At 40.7% G+C, this 15,438-nt stretch overlaps 1 protein-coding gene across 4 annotated transcripts in view; it reads left to right on the top strand.

The window, feature by feature from the left end:
* The window catches only part of LCA5 (lebercilin LCA5), a 41,830-nt gene that overhangs the window by 17,951 nt on the left and 8,441 nt on the right, over positions 1 to 15,438 (top strand). For all 4 annotated transcript variants that reach the window (XM_053287004.1, XM_053287003.1, XM_053287005.1 and 1 more), the window contains exons 4-8: positions 2,779 to 2,916; positions 3,903 to 3,999; positions 7,632 to 7,780; positions 8,817 to 8,952; positions 10,740 to 11,533. In XM_053287004.1, coding sequence (XP_053142979.1) covers positions 2,779 to 2,916; positions 3,903 to 3,999; positions 7,632 to 7,780; positions 8,817 to 8,952; positions 10,740 to 11,533 — 1,314 coding nt within the window. The remainder of the gene's footprint in view (positions 1 to 2,778; positions 2,917 to 3,902; positions 4,000 to 7,631; positions 7,781 to 8,816; positions 8,953 to 10,739; positions 11,534 to 15,438) is intronic.

Genomic DNA, 15,438 nt, shown 5'->3' with positions numbered 1-15,438 from the left:
GCCCATGTAGATGATATATAGACCGAAGTTAGATCAAGCGCTGAAAAAAAGAAAAACATCCACTGCTTTGCTGCTAGCTAGAATGGAACTATGATGGGACAGACCCATAGCATATGTGCTTGAATTCCACCAGGTATCAGAAGCAGAGGCAGTTAACTGCAAGTCCTAGCCTGTGGAATTTGCCTCGAGCTGCTCATTGAAGTGCTCATTGGGGCATGTAGAATGATTCCCCCCCCCCATGTAATCCTAAATCCGTGGAGGACAGCTTAATACCTTTGAAAATAGAGCTCCATTGTGATGACTCCATGTGCGTTTATACCTCAGTGTTCCATTTAAGTTGTAGCTCATCAAATGCAAGTCCTAGTTTAGTACAAATAAAGGAATCTAGTACCCTATGTGTTTGTGGGATTGTTTCTGTTCATTTCAGCCAGCATAGTATGTCTGGGGTTGTAGATGTTGCCTGTGCAATGGGACCAAATTTAGCATTGAGACAATTTATCATTTGTAAGGACTACCAAATGCTAAGATAGGTAGCTGAATCATCATCATCATTTCTATGTAAGCTGCTTTGAAACTTTTGTTGAAAAGTGGTATATAAAAAAGAAAGATTTTTGGTTTTCAAAATATTTAAAGAGACAGAGCTGTCAGTTGGTATAATGACATAATTGCTAATTTGACCCAAGTGCTCTAGATTATTGTCCTATGACCTGTCCTAATGTAAGGGTATTACTTTTCTAGGAGCCCGTACCAGTTGTCTCTTTCTGGTTGCTGAATGCCTGGAGTCTTAATTCTCTCTTAGTTGGCAAACCTGAAAGAGTTTCAGTATTAATTTTATCCCAGAGACCTAGAAAAACCCAAGTCAGTTCTTATAAATAAAAAAGAAACAAGAACATAGCTTGTGAATAACTTTTAAGCAAATGAATAATGAATCGATATTCACCTGACTCTGGTCTGGAAACCATGGTTTGCTGGTGAATGCAGCTTCTAACCTTTCTGAATCCACACACCGAGCCCTTTCTCACGATCAGTAGGTGTAGGTGGCAGGGAAGGCATCAGAAGCTCTCCTTCCCTGCAGATGATCCAGCTGCCGGTCCAGAAGGGTCAGAGCATGTGATCCCGCATACCCAGACGGTTGTCTACTTAGCCCAGCAGCGCAAAAGTGCCGGGGTCAGGATGACCTGGAACTCCCACAATGCACTTTCTTGTGTGAGGTGTATTGTGGGGCTCCCACAGCGACGGGTGAGTGCCCATCAGTGTTGCAGTGCTGGCTAAAAGCACCTGGTGCTGCACAAGAATGAGGCTAAGGGAGTGCTCACTCCCTTAACCTTGTTTAGGAGGCAGGCCTTTTTAGTGGGTTTGCTGCCAAGGCACCACCGGGATCATGCACAATCTCAGTAGTTCTTACAAGCAGGCCAGACCAGGCTTGACTTCCTGAGCCTGATTTTGGCTGTGCTTTAGAACAGCCTCACTGCCTGTTCTCCCTATGTCCTGAACTGATGTGCCAGGGGAATCGTGCTTTTTCAACCACAGGTTGTCCATACACAGAGTTGTTCTTTAACTCTGGTTCCTAAACCATAATATGAAAGCAGAGTTGAAACCTAGTTAATTGTGCTTTGTGAATTACAATTAGATAGCAGCTCAGTTTTAGTGAAGCTTAACAAACAGTGTTTATGTCTTAGCTTCACACCGGAACTGTAGAGATAAAGGGGGAGGAGGGAGTGCATGGACTCAAGAGGGTTGGAAGCTGTGAGGCTCTACACATGATCAAGGTGTAGAGCCTCAAGGGGTTTGGCGGGGAGAACGGGCCTAGCCTGCTGTCCCCACACATGATCTGTCCCCAGATTGGCCACCCAGATGAGCTGCGGCTTCATTCGGGCTCTCACAGGGGAGCTCCGGGGGAAGAGGAGCAGTGCCGTGCAGTGCCCTGACTCCTAGAGCCCCAGGAAGGCACTGCGCAAGTGTGCGGTGCTTCCTGGGCCCCCTCCCCCCCAACCCTGAGTGTGTCAGCCACTGTTGCAAGCAGCCGCAGCGAACAGAGTACTCTCTCTGTTAACCTCATTTAGTGGGAGGAGATTTTAGGCGGACTAGCCGCCATGGAGCCATCTGGCTCATCCGCAAGCCTGGTGGTTCTGATGATTACTAGAAACCGGGCTGGGCTACCTTAGCCCGGTTTCTAGTGATCGCTGGGCTGGGCTACCTTAGCCTGGTTTCTAGTGATCGTGGGAATAGCTTCTATGTTTTACAACCCAACAAATCATGGTTTGCTGATTCCTCCAAAACCTCCCTTTGTCTCATTGATCAGTATGCAGCATCACATGCTAATAACTCATAGTCACAGTCATTATCAAATTCTAGCTCCATCATTGGTTTACTGAGATGCCAGCTACTTAATTGGATTATATTAATTTCAGCTTAGCCCATAGTTGCAGGCCTTCATGTAAATAGGCACCAAAACCCAAAGAAGATCCCAGACTACCCCACACTCCTTTAGTAGCAGTTATGGTTGGGGCAAATGTGGTGAGGTTTGGGAGGTATGGTCAGCCAAAGCCTTTCTGACTATTGAGTTTGGTCTACTTTGGGCATCTATATTTTATGGTTCATCCTTACAGAACTTAGCTTGAACAACTAGAAATGTATTGTGGTAGGCTTTAAGATCAGGGAGACTGGAGCTTCATTTTCAATTGGAAGTTGTAATATGCTATATGAAGTCTTTGGTCCACTTATTAAAAATCTAACAATGTTTATAAAAATGAATATTTCTGAAATATTTAATTACAGGATTTGGAGAAGAACATTGAGCTTAGTAATAGTAGTTTTCAGAGACAATTGCATTCTGAGAAAAAGAAATTAAGTGAGATCCAGGAAGAAAATAAAATTCTCCAAGTGGAAGTTGACCGACTAAATCAAAAATTAAAGGTAAAAGATTTATATATAAAATATAATGAAGATTTACTTACAACAAACAAGTTAAAACTGGTAAAAAAGGTAAAAACTGCAATTTTCTGATATAGAACGGTCTAATATAATTTTTGTCAGTGGAAGTAACTAACATAACATAAGTTCTCAGCATAATAACTCTAATGCAATAATTGCTAATCACTTTTACCTCTTTTAACTGCTTTTAAATTCTCTATAGAGTGGTGGATATCTAGATGTAAGCTGTAATGGATAACATGCAATTATTGTGTGATATTTAGCATATTCTAGGATTGAAATGGTGGCCTCTAGTAGCTGTGGGCGCCATCATAACTTTGTCTGGTACTGCAACCTATTACCAAGTGTTCCATTGGGTACAGCAAGGGGATTGTGCAAGAGCAGAAGCTTTCTCTTCCAACATCATAACATCTTCTGTTCCAAGTGAGCATGAGGGGAGCTGCTAGACTTTGACTAGAGCTGATGACAATGGGAAAGCACTTCTGCCCTCAGAAGCGAATTGGAAGGCAAGGCATATCAGCTATCACTTCATCTTCTCCTTTCTCTGGAGTCTGGCAACAACATAGTGGTCAGGAATGATCCAGCTCCCACAGTGTTGGGAAGGGACTCTTTGGTCGAGGACAAACAAATATACAACCAATTTTTCCCTTCACATGCTCTGTTGTATTAAATTTGGATATGCAATGCTTGTGGCTGTGAGAATGTGATCATGGCACACAATATTGCTGAGTTTTGTATGTATATTCACTCATCTTGCACATGCAGTTGCTTCTGTATTTTGAATGCACAAGTCAGCCCAGAAAAGCAAGCCTTAGAAATGATGGTTACAGGAAATATTTTAGTATGTATTTCCATGAGGTTAATCTATTGGAATCTTGTAAAGCAAATGAACATCAGAAGATACATTGGTCTATTCAGCTGGAGAGTTGGTTAGTTTTTTGTCAATTGCATATTTATTTTATTTTTAGGAGAAAGAAAGAGAGCTAGATGCAAAAAATATTTATGCCAATCGAATGTTAAAACCTTCACCCAAAAAAGATGCTGATATTACACCAAGAAAAAAAGGTAACAACTGTCTCAAAAACTGTAAGCAAAACAGCCAGGTTTTACCTGTGAAGTGGCACATTGATTACTACTTACTGTGCTCAACATGTTCTGCAGTGTGAAGAGGGAAGCGCAACATCTCCCCTCACAGAAAGCCTGCTGCAGAATTCAGTCAAAGGCTTTTGTCCTATAGTTGTGTGTGTGTGTGTGTGTGTGTGTGTGTGCGCGCAGGGGGAGGTGGGAGCAGTGGCATAGTCACCATTGAGCAGAGCTGTGTGTAATGCATCTGGACCATGGGTGTCCAGGTCCAGACTGCGCTTGCCGCCTGCCCTGCCCCCCTAGGGCGCTCACCACTGTCGGGCTATGCTCATCCCAAATCTGTGCTGCCGTAGCCCCGATCCCATTGAGAACAGATGGCCCCTTTAAGCAGGCCTGTTCTTGTTGGCAGTTGGGGCAAGTGTGCTGGGCAGGCTCTGAACTAAGGGGGAACAGATAGTGAGCAAAAGTGGGGAGCAGGACAAAGGCTTTACTTTGGATTTTGCCCCCATTGCATCACCAATATTTCTATGCCACTGCATGAGAGCAGTTTTTGCCTCTCTCCCCTCCCTCCAAAAGTACTTTTTGGCTTTTAGAAATATGTCTTTGAGGGTGACCCCTACTAAGTGAGCAAAGAGGCAGCTTTTAAAGTGGGCTCAAGTGTCCCTATCCAACCTCAGCACTCCCTCTCTCCAGTAGTTGTTCTCGGTGTCTATCTTTTTAGATTTTGAGCCCTTTGGGACAAGGAGCCATCTTCTTATTTAATTTTCTATGTGAACTGCTTTGAGAACTTCTGTTGAAAAGAAGTGTATAAATATTCACAGTAGTAGCAATGGTCCTAATGCTTCAGGATATGTCAGCCATTGCCTTCTGTATTGCTAGAATGTGAACCTTGCCATTTATTGTTTCACTGCTGAGCTCTTTATTCATCTTTATTCATCTGTAGCTACATCTGTACAGATATGCTTGCAGTTTTGAATACTGGAATATCTTAAAATACTACTACCATTCCACAAATGTAAAACAGCTTTCAGTTTTCAGTAGAAAAACTGTCCATTTTCTAGCTCAAAACAGAAGTGTGTTTAGTAACATTGTAACTGATGTCCCCATTGGCAATTCATGGTTGGGAACTGCTTCATTAGTAAAGATGCAGAGAAGGGGGAAACCTTCACAACAATGGCAAGGCATTATTTTGAAAGATATAAGATGGCTATTGTTTGCGGCTTTTAAAAATTATAAATAAGAGTTGTCAGTCCAGCATAGACACTACAGGGACATTCAAAGAGGGTGGTTTTTTGTGTGTTGTTTGTTTGTTTGTTTTAATTACAAATCACAAAATGGTGTGAGCAGAGTGGGGAGAAGAGGCCTGGTTCTGTGATAGTCATGTTTGTTTACGGTCATAGACCAAAATTCTGGCTCTGTGATATCATTGGTGCTGTCCTGTAGAGTCGCATGACTAGGGCTGCTAGAAAGAAAAGAGGCCTCTTGTACCTTTCAGAGATGCACAGAAGAGGGGATCTTAGCAGTTGTAGCTTATCATGCAGGGGGGAAGGAAACCGGCACCTGCTGAAATTCCCTCTTCTGTGCATCACTTAAAGTTATACAGACTTCTCTTCTTTTCCATATAGTAGCCCTACCCATGACTCATAGCATTTGCAATAATGGATTTTCTGCATGACGGGGGAATTGCATTTTCTTGGTAATATTATTGTGGGGGGAATTAGATTTCTATAACAGGAGTATAAGCTTTAGATAAGAGATAAAAACTGTTCATTTCAACTAAGAAACAAGTACCTGTTATGTGGGGAAAAATGGGGTTAGTCACTTCAACACTTCTTTAATAGGACCAACTGAAAAGTAGCACTAGCAGCCTTTTTGGTAGGTGCTGTAATTATCAGTATTTAAAACATGCCACTTTTTATTATGTAGGCAGGTACATTTGGCATGTATGTGCTTACCCTGGACACCTAAGATTGTTTGAAAAAGTCATATGATATTTAGCCTGGATGTATCACACATCAAAATTCCAATGATAAAATTGTATGGCAATCAAACACTTCAAGGGTATGCACACGTCTACCAGGTGGGTGGGGCAGGGGAGACAGATTTTCACCTAGCTTCCCCCCAGACAATAAAACATGTTTTATTGGAGCATGGACTGAGCTCCCAGACTATTTGTGCTGTGCCAAGCAGGGCGGATCTCCAGAGGCTGGAAAACACATCCTGGCCTTTGGATATCTCACAATGAAGCATGCGATGAGCATGATGCATTGGGGGATACCTTCATGAGACTGACGTGCTAGGCTATTATCCAAGCGCACACATGATCCCAGCAGCTGGGTCAAGGGTGCACTCGCGCCCTTAACCTCGGCTAAAGGCCAGGCTACAAAGTGGGGCTAGGCTGGTGGGAGCACCGGGATCAGGAGTGATCATCATGCTTCACACAAGTCGCCCTAGCCTGGGTTAGGCTGCCCTAGCCTGGGTTAGGCTGCTCATGAGAACAAGGAAGAATAAAATCTGTACTGGAACAGCAGTAAATGAGATGAGCTGGCATATCTAGGTGCTTCAAGTTTTTAAATATATCTTGTTATTGAGCAGGAACAAAACAAATCCAACCATCTGTAATTTTTCTTTCATTTCATTCAACCTGGCTGATGTAATGAAATGATGTAACCTTTCATTACATTATGTTGTTACCATATGGGTACTATGGTTAGTGTACAGGTGAAACTCGGAAAATTAGAATATCGTGCAAAAGTCCATTAATTTCAGTAATGCAAATTAAAAGGTGAAACTGATATATGAGACAGACGCATTACATGCAAAGCGAGATGTCAAGCCTTAATTTGTTATAATTGTGATGATCATGGCGTACAGCTCATGAAAACCCCAAATCCACAATCCCAGAAAATTAGAATATTACATGGAACCAAGAAGACAAGGATTGTAGAATAGAACAATATCGGACCTCTGAAAAGTATAAGCATGCATATGTATTCAGTACTTGGTTTGGGCCCCTTTTGCAGCAATTGCTGCCTCAATGCGGCATGGCATGGATGCTATCAGCCTGTGGCACTGATGAGGTGTTATGGAAGACCAGGATGCTTCATTAGCGGCCTTCAGCTCTTCTGCATTGTTTGGTCTCATGTCTCTCATCCTTCTCCTGGCAATGCCCCATAGATTCTCTATGGGGTCAGGTCAGGCGAGTTTGCTGGCCAATCAAGCACAGTACACTGTATACTTTTCAGAGGTCCGATATTGTTCTATTCTACAATCCTTGTCTTCTTGGTTCCATGTAATATTCTAATTTTCTGGGATTGTGGATTTGGGGTTTTCATGAGCTGTACGCCATGATCATCACAATTATAACAAATTAAGGCTTGACTTATCTCGCTTTGCGTGTAATGCGTCTGTCTCATATATCAGTTTCACCTTTTAATTTGCATTACTGAAATTAATGGACTTTTGCACGATATTCTAATTTTCCGAGTTTCACCTGTATGTTTGTTTTTTAATGCCTTTAGGTGAAGAAAGAAATAACTGGGTTTATGTTTATGAGAATGTTTTAAATATGTCTATTTAAACAGTCACATGCATGGGGTATATATTTATTGCAGCTGAAAATAAGAATACTAAAAAAGAAGTACAGATGACAAAAGGAGTACAGACTACTGGACACTTATCCCCAGTAGAATTTCCTCTGCCACCAGACATCATTTCTGACGATATACCAGAGGAAAAGGAAGAAGATGCATATCCTGGAATGGTGAGTTTGGTGTTATGGATTAGGGCTGTGCACTGATCACATGCAAGCAGTTGGTTTGCTTGCACCACCACCCCCAATATGGTTAAATGAAGAGGAACAGGTCACCAAGTGAGGAGCAGGACATGTTCATTCACATCTCTAATTCGTTTGTGGACATATTGACTGACCTGGTCCCTTGTTCTTGACAATGGTAAGTTCCTAAAATGTTAAAATGGACTGTTATGTTCTTCATGTTTGGTGTAAGGGTAGCTGCAGACTGACCAATGTTACGTGACAGATGCCAAATAATTAAAAGGCTAAAGAGCAGGAATATTTATTATACTAAATATTAAACTCTATTAATGAATTTGAGGGGTGCCTTGGTTTTGTCCGGTATATTTGAAGCTGGGAATAAATTGGCCTAAGTTTGTCTAAAATGATGTAAAGGATATGAGTTGGGAGTTGAGAAGTGGATCCCACGCAAAAAAAGAAGCATTGAATGCTAGGACTATACTAGGGCTTTGACTATTTTTTAGGAATGGCCAGGTTTCTTCTAATGCACCCCAACCTGCCGGGTGTGATCCAAGCAGTGACAATTCCAATGCAGTCATAATGCTTCAGTATTGGACTGCAGAGAAGCTTGGTGAAGAAGTAGCAAGGGATAGATATCTGCATCTTAGAGGACAGCAGTGGAGGAAGAGAGATTATACTGGAGCCCCACTATGGGTCCTTTTTAGACCAGACTCTCTCAAGGCTACCTTAGAAAATGATCCTAGGAGCAATGAGCTGATCTGGTGTAGGAAGTCAGCCTGGCTGAAGTGGGTGGAGCATTTGCCCTATGAAAATTGAAGGGTTGAGGGAAGTTGAAATAAGTCTGTTTCTGTTAACTTCTACAGCAGTTTGCACTTCAGTTCCTTTTTCTGGTTTTGAGGATCAGGCTCTCTATAACTATAATTTGTTGCTAAATCTTCAGCTTGTAGAAATATAATGTCAATGTATACAGTTTTATCCAAGCGGATTTTTTAAATCCTTCCATCCTATATTTAACTTCTCTAAGGAACAGACAGTTAAACAGGACTGGAAAGAACAAGCAGAACTTTTCAGGCAAGAACAAAGCAGAGAAAGGGAAAAGAGACTGAAAAGTGATCAAGAATTGCAGGCACTGGAAGAACGAGCTAAGAAACTGAGAGATGGTAAGAAACTATATTTTGCACTTTGAACTGAAATCATGTAATTGTCTTGTTCAGTTAGATCAATGCACATATGAACTATTTCACACTAATAAAATTGGGAATATTTATTTTTCACCAATTATATTAAATTGCATAAATTATTCTCATAATTATTATCAATTGTACTGCTTGTGAGAAAGCTATTTCTTCTCAGGTTATAATTATGCAACTCTAGTTCTTGTTACTGTTTTTTCTTGTTACTGTTTGTTATTGTTTTTTTTAGTTTTGAGGAGCAAAAAGGTAAATGAAATTTTGTTCTTTTAAAAAAATAACTTTTATTGAAATATTTAAAACAAATACATAACACTAGTTGATCCAGCGCAGAGCATCTGCGTCCCTAGTTTGTTGCCGCTGCCGCTTTTCTCCCCACCGCTGCCGCATTCTCCCCATGCTCACCTGCTTCCCCACCCACCCCCTGCCCGCCGTCTTCTTCCTTCCCTGCCCGCCCACCAGCCATCTGTTTCCCCGCCCACCTGCCGCTGTTTTCTCCAGCCAGCACCATTCGCTGACAATTTTTTGCCTGCCCACTAGCTGCCACCGCCTCCACCATTTTCTTCCTCCCCACCTGTCCCACAGCTATCTGGCAGCTCTCTGAACACTAGCGAGAGCTGCCACACATGGGATTAGCCACGGGTATGCCTTAGAGAAATATATATATAAAGAAGATGATAAGAAATATATAACAAGGGGGATGGGTCACATATACAATTTCAACAATGAGTGGAACACTACTCCATGGCTAGAATTGGGACTGAATGAAGAAGATTTTCAATTAAGAATTACCTAACAGGTACTTTCAAAACGTCTGAGGCCTGGCTGGGTGCAGACATCTGAATTTCTCTTTACATAAGAAATAAGAGTGCCATGACAACTAAAAAAATTTCCAACAGTCTATAAGAGTTTCATGTATTATAAGTTTTTCATGCATAAATATCTGGAATACTCCAGATTATTTTGTACCAGCCAGTCAGTGTTAAGACTAAACTTGCCTTTCAATAAAACTCTTTTTCTGATCTTACCATAGTCAGTAATAAAATAATTTGATCTTTTTAGATGCTCAAATTAGCAAGGACCTCCAAATATCAACAATAATTTAGAACTAAGTCTGAGTGTGGGATTTATGATTGTGGAAACTTGAAGCATATACCTGTATGGCCTCCCAGAATCAGCCTTGCAGTGCATTTCCTTGCATTGCCACCCCAGGTGTCAATAAGTGCCCTGTTTCCCCATGTTCTATCCAGCACAGTGGACTGGAGTCTCTACATATATACTGAAGCTTCAGGGGGCACAAATCTCACTTGTAGAGAATTCTCAGAGCATTTTTGCTGGGAGGATACAAATCCCTAATTAAACCAATTACTGATTTAAGTGCATTAACTTAAGTCAATTTGAGTTGCATTTGCTATATGGAATGTTTAATGTATCTTGTTGCCTATATGAATATGTCTACTTCTCTGTGCAAGTTCTGCTACACTGATACATGTAGGCTCTGCATTAAAGACCTATCATAGTATTATCAATGTCTAAAGTCATTTCTAGGTATGCAAAATATATGTTGATAATTTTCCAAAGCTTTATTGGTAATAATTATATATGACTACCAAAACTGAACTACTTGAACTTAAAGGCACACTGAATTTGGTGAAGTATTCCTTGGGTCTTGTAGACATAAAAAATGTTTTAGTTGTAAGCCACCAGCAGATATGACTAACATAATACATATTTCTAAATTTACTTCAATTGTGTAGAATGGGAAAAAGAAGAATTTGAGGGGAGGAAGAAAGAAAATAGTCTTTTGCTGGAAAAAGAAGAAAAAACAAAGATGGAAACAGAAATATATAATATAGGAAATGAGACCTATAATAGTGAAAAAGCAGAAGAAGAAAAACGTAAGGAAATCCTGCTGGCTAAAATGTATGAAATTGACAGAGAAACCCAGGTTAATATAAAGGTAGCTTCCCAAACATATACCACAAGCACAGCAACAATATCTCCTCCCTTGGAAGAGAGTAAAAGACCATACCAGTTTGCGGAGATGGCAGAGAAATTACTCAATGGTTTTCCAGAATATGACCAGCATATTGGAGTTACAAAAGGAGAAATCCCCAAACAGCAAAATGTAGGGACCATGTGTTCAAGCAATGATTTGACCTTTGGTAGCTATGTACCTTCCTTTGGGAAAGTGTCGGGGAGGCCAGGCTGGCTTAATCAAAAAGGTGACTTTCTAGAAGAAAGTACTAAGGAAAATGTAACCCTCAAGATTAAGAGAGAGAGAAAGTCCAATTTAATGGAACAGCTGTTTGGAAGCAGTACCAATGCTGTGAGTCCATCTAAGAGAAATGACTTGGGTCCTTTTCGGCAAGACAGTGGTACAAACAATGGCTTTTTTCCAGATAAAAGCACTACAGTCAAAGTACAAGATGACAATGATATTTTATTTAGTGAAGGAAAAAGCTTTAATCCCAAAAGGCATCGACTACAGCACATGGCAAGCAGGCCAGCAGTTAAGGCTCTTGATTACTTAGAAGATGACATTGAAGAAGTACGACTGCAATGATTATATTTTCTAAAAATGCATATATGTAAATACTACCAATGTTTAATATGCTATTTAATTTTTTAAAAAACTGTTCAGATATTGTTATGATGTAACAAATGTGCAGGGAATTTAGAGTACGGTATCTGACGAGCAATCAAGAATGCAACACATCATATAGCATCCAAGCTGATTAAGGGTCAAAAACTAGACTTTACATATGTTTGTTTGTTTTTTGTTTTTTGAAGGTGAAATATCAGCTGGAGCAGGCTGAGCAGGTTTGTGGGAGCGGGGGGTGGGTGGGGACACAATGGTTTTGATCTGACTCGACCCTGGTGGCTGCTATTTACCAAGTGAATAAAGCTCCCATATGTGCCAATTAACTTTTCCCCCCTCTTGGCAAATAGCAGCTGCAATGGGGGGACAAATAAAGCCCCTTACCCTGCCCAAACTTTGGCCCCAATCCAGGGGAGCCAGATCCAGCTGCAGTGTACTTAAAAAAAAAAAAAAAAAAAGCCCATGTTTGCAAAGTAACATATAGTTTGACCCAAAAAGTGGCCACAATTACAGATACAACATAGTTCTGATCTTCCCTGCAGAAATTTTCTGGTGTGGTCACATTTGGTCTTAGAGCCTAATCTTCTCTATGTATCTCACTTTTAAACAGTCTCAGGTCATTGGTTAATTCCAGCAGAGGATTTGACCAACAAGGCAGCATTGATGTAGTTTGCTGCATTTGACTGCAAGAAGAGATAACAAGATCTCTCTTGGTCTAGAGTTAAAGCATGTTCCTCCATCACCTTCCTTTCTTTTGTTTCCCCAAGGCAAAAGGCATTAACAACCCTTTATAAACTTCGAGGGCACTTTGTGCCTGCAGGGAGAGGAGCTCCTAGTGAGAGTAATCCCCTCATGCATGCTGAGTTGCATGGGCAAACAAGGCAACAGATTCGGAAAGAGCCTGGATCATCTCATTTTCTTCTACTACTGTGTATAGTACCAGTACACCAGAGATATAGTGCAAACATTTTGTTTCCAAATTATTGGAGCTGTTCTGTGAACTCTCTAAATAATGTAATTTTTTTTTTTTAAATGAGAACAATATGAGGGAGGTGGTGGAATGTGTTTTACAGACTTTGAAAATTTGTCATCAGCCTGTCAACATTTGTTGACCTAGTCTTGCATTATAAGCCTAAATACTTTCTTGAGAAAACCAATGCTGAAGCAGTTTTACTTTTTACAGAAATGTTCTGGACTCCTCTTTCAGTAAAACAGAATATACAACCTTATGGAGTGTTGGTCATGAATTACGAAGAAATTAACATCACGTACCTTTTTTAAAAAAAATGTTTAGTAAAAAAGCTAAAAGTGTGCCCTATTTCTATTTAGTTAATCTAGCATTGCTTAATTTGCCATTAGCTGTAACTCTGTTAGACCAGGCCAATACAATTGAGATTAACAAGATTTTTCTGTAGTAAATACGTAGTGGGCAGCAAGTGAAGTGAAGAACTTGTTCAACCCCAGCCTTCATGGTTGAGTAGAAGTTCCTAATGGGTTATATCAAATACATTTTGTGTAAAGCTATTGAAGAAACTCTGAATTAAATCTCATGGCATTACAGAAATCCATAATGGCAAATTCAGTAATACGTGAGCAAATGTATTTGATTTTTAATACTTAGAATTCTTTAATTTCTGCTTTAGGAACACCATTTAATATAACAAATTAGGTAAAATATTTGAACATTTTACAATATGACTGTTAAACGTGGATTTAGATTTATTGCCTAGTTTTAATTACGGCTCTGATTAATTGCAAAATCAGTTCTGTTTGTACGGAACATCTTGACTGAAAGTATCTTCAAGAAAAAACAAAAGCATGAATGAAAGGGCTAGCAGTGGTCTAGGTCTGAGCTTGAAGAAAAATGTACTAGACTTGCACATAAATCACTTGAAGCAGAGCACCTTTGCAACATTTGCTGGTTTATTGTTTGCCTGCAGACCATAGCCAAAATCCAAAGAAGTATGTATCGAATTCATATCAAGTACAAAAGGTTGTGGGAGGGTGGAATGCCACATATACTCAGAGTACTTATGTGAAATTCCTCCATGCTAACACTTGGAGGTTGTAGAGTGCAGGAGCACTGCTGCTAAAACCACCTGTCAGACTATAAATAGGATGCTTCAACCTACCAGCTGTGTTAGGTGGGCATGAGGAATGCAGATGGAAACTAGGAGCCTGCATTCCCTCTGTCTCTTGAATCCATCTTCACCTACTATTGATACTGTGAGTGACTGTGCCAAGCATCCCTTAGGCAGGATGGGAGATCCAGAAGAAGTTCTCATAGAAGCAAGGGACAAATGTCTTTTCTAGAATGAGGATAAAGGTGAGGGGACATGCTAAAAAACCCCACCAAAAAACCTGTGGGTTACTCTAGAGCAATGCTACTCAACTGTGGTAAAAAAAAAGTGAGGGGGGGATCTCAAAGGTGCTGACTGAATTGATCATAGGTTTATCAGTCTTGCCTGACATGCTTCAAGCAATATGCTCTTATTCAAAGGAAATAGTCAAATGACTTGGGAACAACCTTGGCCTGAGAGAGATTCTCTCTTTGGAGAATCACACCTCTCTCTCAGGCCAAAGTTGTTGCCAAGTCTTCCCCAGGCTGGTTGGACCATTGCTTCAGAAGAAGAGCATATTGCTCAAAGCGTGTCAATCAAGATTGATAAACTGATGATCAATTCAGTCAGCACCTTTGGGATTTCTTCTCCTCACCCCCATCCCCGTTTTGTTGACTTCTTTGCGCTGCACCACCTTACTCTTCTACTCAACTGTGACCCTCCAGCGGTTTTTGGACGACAGCTCCAGCATCCCCAGCCACAGTGGCCAATAGTCCGGGATGATGGGAGTTGTAGGCCAACATCTGCAGGAGGTATAAAGTTGAGTAGCCCTGCCAAGCCAGGCTCCTATACTGAGAAACGGTGAACCTTTCCATATAGATCTAGGTTATCATGCTACATAACTAGTTGACATTTTAAGATTTTTCTGATTTTGGCTTGACATCTGTAATAGGTCCAGAGAACTCAAAAGCACCCTCAGGTTTGCCAATTCCCCAGACTCCTAGGTTGGCCTCCAAACTACTTAAAACTATTGCCTTGGGGGAGGAGAAAAGCCCCACAGTAGACTCTTTGGGAGTGTCTCTGCAACATAATAGCAGTACAGCAGGCCGTATCACACATTCAGTTTTGGACTGATATACACACATGGAATTTGGCTTATCATAAGCATCGTAAAACTTGATAGTGGGCAAAAATGTTCAGCAAAGAACTTGACACAGGATCTAAGAGTTGATAAGTAGTGTGTGGCCATCATCTGAAGCTTCTTACCACTGAAGGCCATTGCATCTCTATACAAAGTAAAGAGTTAAACAAAAATGCTAATATAAAAACAAAAGATTTTTATGAAAATATAGTATGTCCTTGAAAAAGAATTACTGGGGGCTGTTGCTGTAGAACTATCATCTACTGATAAATATATACATTCATTATGTAATGTTAATTGTTTTTATAACTTTATATTTTGTGGAAAAATTCAACCTGCAACTGTTTAATTTTTAACAAAATGTTTTTTATTAAACTATTTCTGTGTTAGGTTTGTGGTCAGCATTCTGGATTCAAGCAGGTTTTTCTTGTTTTTGTTCCCATGTTGGGCCTCACGATGGGTTATGTTAACTTTGCCTTGCAATAATCAAGGATGTGCACAAACTGAGTTTTGAGCATTGGTTAGGCGCCGCAGGGAGGGGAGCAGAGAGTGGGAACTTTTAAGAAAGAGGAGAGCCGGTCCTTACATGCTCTCCTCCATCCCGTGCAGTTTTCTGCTGGGGCGGCGCTCGTCCCAAGTACCTGTGTGCAGTG

The sequence above is a fragment of the Hemicordylus capensis genome, chromosome 1, assembly GCF_027244095.1.
Source record: "Hemicordylus capensis ecotype Gifberg chromosome 1, rHemCap1.1.pri, whole genome shotgun sequence".
Lineage (NCBI taxonomy): Eukaryota > Metazoa > Chordata > Lepidosauria > Squamata > Cordylidae > Hemicordylus > Hemicordylus capensis.
The sequence above is the reverse complement of the archived record's forward strand: the minus strand, read 5'-3'. Positions and strand labels throughout refer to the sequence as shown.